At 35.9% G+C, this 13323-nt stretch overlaps 1 protein-coding gene and 1 long non-coding RNA gene across 2 annotated transcripts in view; both read left to right on the forward strand.

The window, feature by feature from the left end:
* Positions 1-4575: 4575 nt before the first annotated feature.
* On the forward strand, positions 4576-7417 carry LOC104864249. The gene is made up of 3 exons (XR_780801.1): positions 4576-4619; positions 5159-5261; positions 7310-7417. It is a non-coding gene; the product is annotated as an uncharacterized LOC104864249 (long non-coding RNA).
* Positions 7418-11186: 3769 nt separating this feature from the next.
* The window catches only part of LOC109118150 (serine protease inhibitor Kazal-type 10-like), a 3693-nt gene continuing 1556 nt past the window's right edge, over positions 11187-13323 (forward strand). Inside the window, exons 1-2 of the mRNA XM_019207861.1 lie at positions 11187-11253; positions 12432-12463. Of these exons, the coding sequence (XP_019063406.1) occupies positions 11187-11253; positions 12432-12463 (99 nt within the window). The remainder of the gene's footprint in view (positions 11254-12431; positions 12464-13323) is intronic.

The following is a 13323-nucleotide window of genomic DNA, read 5'->3' on the forward strand; positions in this document are numbered from 1 at the left end:
ATGAAAACAGTACTGAGATACCACTTCACCCAGAAAGAATGACTGCTATCAAGAAATCCATCAATAACAAATGTTGGCGGTGTTATGGGGAGAAAGGAACTGTCTCCATTGTTGGTAGGAGTGCAGACTGGTGCAACCACTGTGGAAATCAATATGAAGATACCTCAAAGAACTAGGATTAGAGGTTCCATTTGACCCAGTCATTCCTCTGGTGGGTATCTTTCCAAAAGAATTAAAAGAATCATACCACAGTGATACATGCACACCTATGTTTATAGCAGCACAATTTGTAATAGCTAAAACTTGGAAACACAACATTTTATTTTACTTGTTAGAATTTTGAGCCTCTCAATTTAATACTCAGCAAGATTAAATGTATCATTATTCCTCCTTTCCTAACAGCAAGGCAAAAATTATACAAATTTAAGTGTAGTGACATTTACTGCACAGAGAGGGCCACAGGCCTTAGTGCAATTCACTGAAATATCTCTAATGTTACTACCCCAAGCTGTAAAAATCAGAAGACAACATAATATCCCAGATAATAAACAATGAACTAAATTCTGCAACATGCGTCTTTTGAGTTTTTTTTACATAGTGATGTCTTACATAGTAGCATCAAGCATAATTTGTCACACATGATTCCAGTCCAGGTTACATATTTGAGTACAAAAAATAAAGGCATGATTTTCAAAGAAACATAGAAGAAGCAGATGTATACCAAGACATCTATTTTGTTTCATGAGTCTGTGATGAGTCAGGGGACTCAATATTCTTCTGGAGCTTCACAGTGGTACAATAAACTACTTTCATGTTTTCTCAAGAGAGTGAAAGTGTTTAGGCTGAAGCCATTCAACTGTACTGTGTTTATTGTGTATGTTGGTTAAGCTTAATTTTATCAATTTGATTGGCTTAGGAACTGCCCAGGGAACTGATAACATGCACTTCTAGGTGTGTCTGGGTGGTCAGGGAGGCATGATGGTTGGTACTGTATATGGTCTCTGACTCTATCCTCTCTGCCACTGTTCCCCTGCTTCCCAGCTACCATGAATTAAGCAACTTTTCCCTGCCACTTATTTATGCATGGTATTTTATTTTGGTACCAGGGATTGAACTCGGGTCCTTGTGCTTGCAAGGCAGGCCACCGAACCACTGAGCTAAATCCCCGGCCCCATATGCATGGTATTTTAACCTTGGAGCTGACTATGAACTGAATCTCCTGAAATAGTCTAAAGATTTATTAAAACTCTCCTTTTCTAGACTGTGATCATCAGGTATTGTGCCCAAGCCATGGGAAAGCTTACTAATAGACTGTTATATCTTATTTGTCAAAATTCTCTGGGCCATTGACTTCATTATTATAAAAATTTAAAACTAACACATGATCATCCCTGACATCAAATTTTTGACAAAAATTTAGCTTCAGGAAATTGGATTTCTGGATAATCTCATATAAATATTGAAATCTACAAACTTTCTCAGTGTCCTTTGCCTTGCTAGAACACAATGTTACCCTGGCCCAAAATAATAGCTACAACAGAAGAACAAAGTATAGCTATACAAAGTATAGAAAGGAAGGAGATGTAAAAAGAATTAAGATGTGCTATGTATATGTACCAACTCCCCATGATGAATGTAATTATTATGTACTTCAAACATATAGCAACACATAAAATTTTTAAAAATCATTGTTTTTAGTATTTATGTCATTCTTTCTTGTGTAATCCAATGACTTACTGGTTTATGAGCAAGTAATGTTAAAACCTCTAACAAGTCAGCTCAAATTTTCCATGTGATCGTTCAGTTCCTATTAAAGTAAAAAGTCCTCTATATTTTCAAGTTTTCCCTATTGATAACAGATTCAAACATATACATCATCTGTATACCTATTCACTCTATGCAGAGAACCAAGAATTGTAGCTCGAGTACCTGCTATTACTTCATCTGTTATTCAGATTTTATGCTTTGTAAAACATAGGCTTCCAAAATTTCAGGAGAAGTCACCACAGCATAGGAAACCCTAAGCCTGTCAATTTTATTCTGAGCATATAACTCACCAGTAAACATTAAAAATGCAATATGAACAGAAATATCAGGTCATCTTTTCTCTCTATGACCCAGATTAGTTAGAATCTTCCCCTAGGAAGGGAAAAGTTTGGTATACATATTTATTTTGGCAAGATTACTATCTCCAAATTTCAAACTTCAGGGTAGTGCCAGGCTGATTCTGAGCAAAGATCATAGTGAGGTACTCCTTACAGATGGATGCTAATAGATCCTCATGTGGAGGACTTAATGTCCTGGCCAGATTGTGCTTATAGGGAGCCAGATGAATAACTCAGGCCAACAAGCTCTCAGTGAAGGTAGGGGCCAAATATTTCAGTGCTAGTGGGAGATATTTCAGAATTCCTTTCTACTTGACATCACACATGTTGCTGCTTCTAAGATTGATGAGATAAGTGAAGAGCCAAGGAATTTAGATGGTAAGCTGTGACAATCTGTGCCAGTGTATCCTAAGTCACTATAATCTTTCTGCACCTAGTATTTAACCCATGTTTCATCACAACAACCGATAAAGTGAAAATTCCACTGATTAAGTCATAATGTGGATTCCATTTTAGTGAACATGAAATTCCTGAATTTGTGTAATAATAAGAGAAACAGAGTATGATGACACTATCTTAGTGATTTAAAGAAATGCTATCTATGTCAAGGTGTTGACCCACTGGTACCAGAACGTTAATGATTAGATCTAGCTGAATGTCTCCTAACTCAACTGTGCACCCAGAGATAGCAAGATACAGTCTAGGAGGTAGGAGAAGTAGTAGATGTTTGATATGATTCTCTGGCCTTCTTTAAAGAAACTTTAAATATGGAGTGTTTACTAGTAACCTCCATGAGTCTTAATTAGTCAAATTAGGAAAATGCTGACTTCAGGGTCTTTGAATGGATGGTAAGGATAGCAGGTGGTGTGAAAAGGGTTAAGATGATTCCCATCCATAGGTGGACTATGGTCACATTAATATGGATACCCATTCAATAAGATAATTCTTTCATTAAATATTCTACAATGTTTGTTTTGGAAGAGATAAATTATTCAAGTAACAAATTTAGTAAGCAGATTAAAATTATGACTGCATCTTGGGGTCTATTTGTCATTGTCATCATTGTGATGAAAAGAAGTGAGGCAAAATTAGGCCATGTGTAGGACAACATCCTTTGAAATTACACAACATGATCAATTAAATAAAAAATGTTCTCAGTTCTAAAAGCCTTGCATTATGTTGATTTTCCTTTTAGGAAATTTAGGGTTTTCCAGAGTTTGATGTATGGAATGAGTCCTATTATAAACCTATAGAAGATGAAAGTACATTATTCTTTCCTGGATAATTTTCTGATTTGAGTGGATGCCTCCACAAAACTCTAGAGTTTTCAGCATTTATAGATAAAATAATTACTATAATTACAGTCATTACTATAGTTATTAATGTGATTTATGATAATATAAAATTGCAGGGCTAAGGATTATTTAGTTATCTTTATAATTATACATTATAATACTTCATTTTAAATCAATGGTTAAAGACATAGGCATGCTCCACTGAAGCTTCATGAAACATGGTCTGAAACATGGCATAATTTTATAAATATTTTTTGTGTGCTTAAAAGAAAATTTGTTCTGATTATTTTATCTAGAACTCTCTATATAAGACCTTAAACTATACAATCATATTTACTTACGACTCATGTCTGTTTTTGCAGTAATTGTTTTCATTGGTTTATAGTGCTATAATATTTGTCTTTCTTTTAATATTTATGATTCCTTAGATGCTAAGTGACTTGACATGGAAGTTCATGTCCCCATGATCTTTGCCCGATGATGGAGCCTAACATGGATCCTTCCTGGTGATTATAAGAGATGGACATAAGTGTGAAGCCAGAGGGGCCTGGAAAGAATCTGAGTTGCCCCCTTTCATGTGCCACCATTAATTGGGGACCTCCTGTGACTAAAGAGTCATCATGAACTTTTAAACATATAACCTTAGAAACAATGATCATCTTGAGAGTCTGGAGGAAAAGGATTTAGAGGAGGAAATATCCAATAGAAAATGACTGGCTCTGTGAAATAGGAAGAAAAGGGCTAAAGGTGTAAGGGAAGTGGGAAGGGTAGGGGAAAGGAAATAAGGGCAAAGAAAAAATGTGAGAAAATGAAAACACGGAAATAAAGTTTTTATAAATAGGGAAGGGTAGAGTTGGTGAAGGGAGGGCAGGGACAAGGGGAAAAAATGAGAAAGAAGACCTGGCATGGAAAGGCACAAAATCCCAGTGATGAATGTAACTGTACTGTATACCTAAAATGTACAATAAGTTCAATGAGGAAAAAAAGAAAAAAGAAAATGACTGCCTCACACCTATTGTATCAACTCATAGCCAAAGCTAATGCTGTCAGTAGACACTATTGGCTTTTGTTGCTGATGAGCTCTATTGCTTAGAAAGGGTAAGAACTGCAGACATTAAATAATTAGCCTTCATATTATGGCATATTGGTGAAATATTGTTCTTCTGATTTCACAGGTGGCTTTGTGATGGAAACATCTGGACTCTCCAGGCTGAGAGAGGTAACACTTTTCTTTATTTCAGTGTACTTAATAAGTATTATTTTCTATGTGGAACATAGAAAAAAGTATTGATGTCTACAAGTATGTTGACTGCATTGCTAATAATGTTCAATTGTTCAAGTTTTACTTGTTTAATTACACTTAAATCATGGCAGCACAGCAATGCCTATAGTTACAGCTGGTGTTTCATTTCTTTTCTATCACTATTGCTTTATATCTCTATTGCTCACCAACTTTTTAAGCCAGCGACAATCCATCTCTTGAGAAACCTGTGTTCTCAGAATTAAGGTAGTACATTTATCAGAGAGCAAATCCTGTCAGCAGTTCTATCAGACTATACCAAGAAGCCAATATCTATTTCAACACTCTCAACATTTGAACATCTATCTTCCTTAAAACATTGAAACAAACATAATCTAACTGCTTTCCTGAAAATCACATTTGCTCTCTTTATTTACTCCTAGCATGGTCTTTAGAGAAATGCTATTTAGACATCACCCTCTTGTCCAAATCATTGACTGATTCCTCATAATTTGTAGTGTAAAAATTGAAGCTGTTCCAGTGTCTTCAAGCTGTCCCACTGTCTTCCAGTATCTGCACAGTTGCCTATCGTCCCTTGCCGTCTCTGTTTCATCGAAGCTGGTGAGTATTGTGATGTCACTCTGAACTCATACCCTCCACTCTTTCCTGTCACCCGCTCCTCCATCCATAGGAGTCTTCCCGTTCCAGAATATGCTGTCCACATTTTAGCCTTGGGGCCTTTGACTGATTCTTCACTCTACTCAAATGCTACCTTTTAAATAAGTGATGGTTACCTTAGACTTGTATTTAAAATAAAGTGTGCTTTCTAGCCTTCCCATTCTCCTTATCTAACTGAAATATCTAAAGTGTACATCAGTGAGCACAGGAAGACAGCAAAGAAGCAGGCAGCTTATGGTATGGTTGTAACCAGCCTCATCAAGGTGGGAGTAAGATGGCTCTGATCTTTCACTGACATCTTCGTCCCAAGGGTGGCCATATTCCTTTTGACTGCAGCCAGAGAGATGAAACAAAATGTTGGTTAAGAAAGAAATAGCCTTGACCTTAGTGCCTATTCATGAGGACTGACTTCATATCCAGTGCCTCCCTGCTTCTCTAACAATAAAAGACACCCAGTGAAGCAATGGTACTTTTGATATAATCTGATGGCATGTGCTCACTGGAAACAAAATAAAACAGTAATTGTGAAGAGGTAGAAATTCAAAAGACATAAAAAATTAAACATCATCCCAAGAACCAGTGAGCATCATTGTTAATTTGGTATCTGTTGTTACGTTTATTCACACACACACACACACACACACACACACACACACATATATAATTGTTTTTACATAGACTTACGCACTCTTTCTTATTATAGATCATATTAAAAATTGAAATATTCTCTAATGTGTAAACATATTTTCACACAATGACATATTTTCATGTCATTACATATTCTTACAATCTTGTTTGTAATAGCTATATATTTTTCTTTCATAAATAAACCAAAATCCAAATACTCTTGAAAGTCAGAGTTCCATTTTCCAATATTACAAAACTTCTTATTATAAAAGCACTTTTACATTTACAGCAATAACTATGATGAACTTCTAGAAATTCTATAAATATATGCACCCACCAGAAACTTAAATTTTTTAAAAACTCATTTTTCTGTTTTTGACAATGCTCTTATCACAAAAGCCATTCCAATGCTGATTAAATTTTTACTAATTTCATTTTTAATAACAATTATATAATGATATTCCTTCTCCTGATAAATATTACTGATGTACTTTATAATAAATTGTCATCTTTTCACTTTAAAAATAATGCTAACTTTTTTGCTATGTACTATTCTTCAATGCCCTGCTAAATTCTATTGTTTTCTCCATATTATCATTCTTTACTTACAGGATTTTTTGCATATTATTAATGTTTAGCATGTATAATAAATTGCATAAATCAAACATTAATAGATTGAAGGATTTTCACAAAATTCAATGTAGCTATATAAATATTACCCAGAAGAAGCAATGAAACATTACAGGAATTTCAGACATTCTCACAGCCCATGAGAATTACCAGGCTCAGCTACCTGTATGTTCAGTGTCAACTCAAACCAGTAGCTTCAATATAAAAGGATTCATCCACTTCTCCAAAGCAATCCCTCCCATCTACCTGTCATGAGTACAGGAACTTTTAGTATCACATGCTAGACTCATGGCTCAACTGACCACCTTCAGAAACCTCAACTCCACTGCCTAATGCCCAGGCTTTTAACAATCTGAACCTACCCTCCTGGTTACTACAGTGTGGACTAAACTCTGAGTAACTCCTTGTCTAAATGACTTTTCTCCCCACAGTTAAAAGGTTGAGCCTTCTTGATAAAAGTTAGTTCTACTCCAGGATTTCTGGCACAAATCTCTCCTAGTTAACAGGTTTTAAAAAATGTCTTATGTGGAATGTAGGTGATTTCAAGTTAGATTTTAAAGTTCCTCTACTCTGAGAAGGGAGTCCTGACTTTTATAAGCCATGCTTCAGATGTACTTTGATGTTCACTTTATGTACACTATAAGAACTGTTTACTATGTTTTCTTCCTTCCTTCCTTCCTTCCTTCCTTTCTTCCTTTCTTTCTTTCCTACTTTCTTTCTCTTTTTTTTTTCAGTACTGGGGATAGGACAGTGCTTGTGAGACAGGCATGGCACTGCTGGACTATAACCTCAGCCCTTTATCAAGTTTTCTAATGACAGATCTGTACTTTGAAGATAGTACCACCAGGAACACCTTTGTCTAGAACTGAAGATTCAACTTGTATAACTCCAGTGATTGATGGCTTAATTTTAAATGAAAAATGGAAACAAAGTGTTTGTAAATGGGGAGGGGAGGAGGGAGTTAAGGGAGGGCAGGGACAGGGGGAAAAACAAGAACCAAGACCTGTCATATAAAGGTACAAGATCCCAATAATGAATGTAACTGTACTGTATACCTAAAATGTACCAATAAACTCAATGAGGGGAAAAAAGTTATTTTTTATTTAGCAAAAAATAAAAGAAAAACCACTTTTGCCTCAGAACTTTCTTAAATTGTATAGTAAGACGCTAAATTTGAATACAGAAATCGTCTCTGGAAATGCCCTCATAGACACACTGAGATGTTTGCTTTACCAACTCTCTATCCATTCCTCAATGCAGTCATGTTGGCAACAAGAAATAACCAGCATGATCACTGTACTTCCTAACATTTCTGCCTGCCCACCAATGTATCTGGTTACCTATCTGTGAGATTATGGTCTCTGTAACAGAGGTTGTTATTGTTTTTGATCATAAAAAGAGTCTTTAATAAGTCTATGACACTTGTGGTGCATCCGCAAGGCAGATGGTCAGTGATACACGCCGTGCTTTCCTTTGCAATAAAGAACCAAATAAAGGAAAACACGGAGCACCAGAGAGCAGTTTGAAGGAGGCAGAGACAGTGCAGAGTAGGGAGATGCAGGATGACCTCACAAATGGTGCTTCGCACATTGCATCCACCCCCTCCAGTCCTCTGAGATCAACCCTGATCTAAGAGGGACATTACACAAGCAGGAGGCCCCAAAGATACTGCATTCGTGCCAAAGACACCGGCAGCACTTTCTGCTGGGGAAGCCTCACGGGCCTGAAGCTTGGTCTGGGAAGCTGATGTGTAACCACGCTGATGCATCGCTTGGAAAAATAAAGCAGACATTTTACCTTCCCCGACTCGGTCTACTGCCCACTCGCCTAAGCTCCCATGAAGCAGCTGAACGTCCACGCTGTGCAGTTTGGCTGACCCAGCCCCGTGACTCAGGATAAAATCGATCTCACACGATGCAGAGAATGGGTCTATCGGCACTGGGGAAGTGCGTGACGACGGGATGGGGGACTAAAGAGCTGACGGCTAATGAGTAACAGGGGTGCAGGTGGGTAGGAGGTTCTACAGCACAGGAAGTGACTCTGGTTGGCAGTTGCTAGTAGAGAGGATTTTTGCATTTTGTCAACATGAATGATGAATGTTTGAGGTAATAGATATGCCAATTTCTCTAATCTGATCATTACACTTTGTATATATGCATTAAAATGTGACACTGTACCCCATAAATATGTACAGCCATCAATGTGTTTAATCAAAAATTAGAATGCAGAGGATGATCAACAGGTACCGTGTTAGGAGTAAGACAGTGTGGTGCGTTATTGGTCATACAATGACTATAAAATAATAATTCTATAGTATATACAGCACAAAGATAGAATTATCTTGAAATATTTCACCATAAAGAATAATAAATATGGCACTGTTTCTCGGAGAGGGACCGCTGAGTCCAACCCGCTGCCGCCCGGTGCTGGCTGCAGCATGGCGACGCCATCGAGCGCTTAGGCGATGAACACGCGGAGGCCTCCGGAGTTCAGAAATGAAAATTCACCGTGGTTGACCCTGTATTTTAGTGCACATTCTGAAAACACTGTCCAATTTTTTAATTACAAAACTATAATATATGTTCTCTAAAAAACTGGAAAAATGTGTAAACAGAAATAAACTTTTTGTGTTTCTCCATAAAAAGAATAATAAATATTTGAAGATATCTTTAACCTGATTTAATTATTCACAATATATACACATTTTAAGCATCACATTATATCATTAATATGCACAATTTTTATGTTTTACTATATCAGTTAAAAACCAAATTTTAAAATGTATATACGTATAAAAGAAGATATATGGCCTATGTGAATTATGGTGGTCTTTTTTGTTCTTGATTTCTACTGAAGAATATGTACTAAAAAAAGAGGAGACATATGTGAGATAAAAGACTTCACAACAACTTCAAGTCTAGCTTTTATTTTAATTTTCCCTCAAATGTCATGTGCGTTAAATTTTCATGGAACATTGCTACACTCATAAATTGTTTCTTAAATCATAAAATTATTCACTAAGAAGGCAAGTTAGATTACATCGATATATTTAGCTGTGGTACACAACTTAAATGTAGACTGTTTCAACACTCTATCCAATATTTATGACAAAACTGTGAGATAAAAGTTCTGCTACGTTACTCACAACTAAAATAAGGATATTGAGGATCATAAAGTTTGAATATGGTGTAAAGTTTACTCTGTAGTAGGTGGGATTTGAAATGTGGGCTTTCAACTGTCATAACTCCAGAAAGCAGACTCTGAAAATGTTTAGTTAAATAATTCCAATGAATTTCTCCATACTTCAAATCCTGCATTGTTTCTCATTAAAATCTAGAGTACAGATCAAATTATATACAATACAATTTAGGTCAGTGTTCAGTGTGGTCTCAATTTCTTTCCTTAGCTTGCTTTGCCCCCTGTGCCATCTTTCCCCATCCTGTCTCCAGCCCTCTAGCCAAGGTCCTTCAATGATGGTTGTCCTGAGACTCTTGAGGGCTTTTTGGGTGCACCAGCTCCCAGATTTCTGTCCAAACAACTCATTCACTATCTTGGTAGTCTAACTGAACATTGATAGTAGTTCCCCAGCCAATGTTTCTTTCTGGTTGTGAAATTGCACTGCAGGTTTACAGATAGTCTCATTGGGTAAATGGGTTAAAGAAAATAGAAGATATCTCTGCATTAGTACTTAAAATTTTATGCAGTCTATATTTACCTCAAAGTTAAAGGCATAAAAATAAAATTTCCAACTGTGTTTCTGGTAGAGTTCCAAGGAATTAGGCATGTGCATTGTATAATTCTCTAAACTCATTCTTCTATTTTTTTTTTGTTCTCTTGCTCTTTCCAGTTCAGTAGCTTGAAAAGTTTTCACGTTTCTTCATCTTGGATCCCTGTGTACACATTACTATCACCCCTTTCTCTATGCTTTTGAAATATCTGATCAAATTGCCCCAAATCTCCTGCTGAGAGACGGTTTGCTGGGGCTGTTCTTAGGAGCTCCTGCATACCTCCATCAGAGGGTGGGAGGGACAATACCTGTGTGTGCTATCTGCCATGGACTATTTGTCTTACTCTATCAAGCTCCCCACTTACCGATCAGTAGAAAAGGCTACTCAGTCCTGCCGAGGAGAGGCAAACAAAATAGGTACAGTACCAGAACTGCTGGGCTCTCTCCATTGACTTCTTTACTTCAGGCAGGTGAGGTGGGCATTCTGCAGAGGTGTCATGGAGTCTAGCATTGTTGTAAGGACTTCTCTAGATCCTTTTCTAGATCCTAGAAAGAATAATTCTTTCTAGCTTTTTTAGAAAGTGCTGAGATGCTCAGTGGATGCTTCCTCAAAAGCAGCCAGCCTCCTTGTAGGCTGTGCCAAGCATCGAGAGTAGAAATCTCCTTCTTAAATGTACAAAGAAGACTTGTCCTGGGGTTTCTCTCATGCCTCCAAGTGGCCTTCTCTTCACATGCTGTGTTATTCTGAGGTTTGGGAGAAGAATGAAGGGAAGAGTTTAACTTAATTAGATGTGTGGGCAGAGGGGCATCTCTACCTATAAGAAACTACCATTTGATCGTGTCTTATAAACATTCCTAAAAGTTTTTTCCACAGGTTTGATAAAATGCTTTTCTTCAAATTGTGGATCAAAGTTATTTCCATCACTGCTTTGGTATTTTTTCTTTATCCTGGTGAGTAAATTCTGTAGTCTTGGGAGAAGCATAACATGCATGAAATAACTGCTGTAATCCAGGAAAGGTTGAGCTTATTTTACTGGGCTTGCAAACCTTTATCTGGTGAGATGAATCAGGCACGTTACAAATACCTTTTTAAAATTACACCAGTGGATTTTTAAAATTACTTTTTATGCTAGAAAAGGGGGATAGAGTGGTGAATTAGAATGGGCAATAGAAGTTGGTTACAGAGGTTTGCACCTATAGCATCAGCTACATGGGAGGCTCACACAGGAAGATTTTATAAGCCTAGAAGATCAAGATCAAACTCAGATAAATAGTGATATTCTCTCTCTTAGAATAGTAATAGTAATAATAATAATAATAGATTGGTTAGTAGACATTATAGTTTTGTTCATCTTTGACTAGAGACATTTATGTTTCTCCTTACCCTTCATTTTGGAGATCAGATTTTATGGTTATTAAAAGCAAAGTGGGGGAGTAAGTGAAGTGCTCCAGAGATGATATTCTTTGACAATCTCATTTGTTTTGCCAGCTATGAATCATCTGTGTCAAAGCCTTATGTAAGGAGAGAATTCAGCCATTCATCCGCTGACAAATTATCTTTCATAATTTTCAGGGTGGTTCATCAATTTCAAAATAAACTAACAATGAGATATTGTACAAAATCAAGATATTAGAGCTTAGGCAGGGGATGTAGCTCAGTAGTGTCGCATCTGCCTGACAAGTACAAGGTCCTGAGTTTGATCCCCAGTACAAAAAAAAAAAAAAAAAAAAAAAAAAAAAAAAAAAAAGATATTTGAGCTTAATTTCTTGCTATTTTGTCATTTTATTCAAGGCAAATTAAGTGGCTGTAAAAGGTGTTTTCTCTGTTCCATATATCTAAATAAAAAGTATAGTTTCATCAAAGGATAATAAAATGAGTTTAATAGAGAATAGTTAAAATTATTTTCAAAAGTGATATGAGCTTGAGGAATTATAAAATATTTCCAGATTTGAAGTCAGCCCATGAATACATTGTCTTAGTATTTCCGTAAAATTCACTTCCTTACGTGAAAGGTCATGAGTCAGCAATTTCTGTAGGTTTCTGCTACTAAGAAATCTGAGTACACCCCAACATACATATGCTTTTATTCCTTTTCTTCTTATTTTTAATTTTTTCTTTTGTGTGCTAGCTGCAGATACCGGGCAAAAGAGAGTCAAATCGGTAAGTTAATAGCTGATTAATTTGGAAGTTTAAAAAGATAAATTTTCAGGTCACTTATAAATTTTAACAACAGATTTCACTACCAAATATATCATAGAATAATCTTTTTAAAAAGTATATAACAAAAGAACTAAAACAACAAAACAAAAATATTTTGTATTATTATTGCACAAAGGTGAAAAATGGTCTTTCCAGCTATATCAAATTATTGGGTATTATAAACAAGGTAAAAGTATCTCACTGTTCAAAACTTCCATTAATAGACATAAAGATTACTGTACACAAGCAAGTAATATATGCTAGTGGGTGTTTCAAGCATAGTTGTTTATCTATCAAAATAAGACTGGGGAAAATCCTCAACTTGTTACCCATTTGTGTGTGGCTTAAATGATAGTTTTCATATATTCATGTAGGGAAATACTCTATGAATGCAAATAAAATGAAACAGTTTGTATAACTAAATAGATAAGTTACAAAGAAATTTAAGAAGCAGAATTAGTAAAATACCTAAAATATGCATTTTACACATACATGCAAAGGCATAGATATGTAGAAGTACGTAAGTGTGATCGTTTTAAAAGACAAGAGAATGAAAAGTAAAAGTTCAAAGTTTATGGTTTTTAAAATTTTATTAGTACATGATTGTAGTACATAGTGTATAACTGCATTCCTTGTGGGGTGTTGATAGATGTTCATAACACGTCTTAATTCCTGTTTTTCATCCCCTTACTCTTCCTGCCCATCCATCTCTTGATTTTCATCTTCTTTTGGTACATGTTTACAATATGTAATGTTTACATTCCTCGTGTGGCGTTGAAACACATAAAAAACACATCTTAATTCCTTTTTTTTTTTTTTTT

Source organism: Fukomys damarensis, unplaced genomic scaffold, assembly GCF_012274545.1.
Source record: "Fukomys damarensis isolate Sample0158 unplaced genomic scaffold, DMR_v1.0_HiC HiC_scaffold_3, whole genome shotgun sequence".
Lineage (NCBI taxonomy): Eukaryota > Metazoa > Chordata > Mammalia > Rodentia > Bathyergidae > Fukomys > Fukomys damarensis.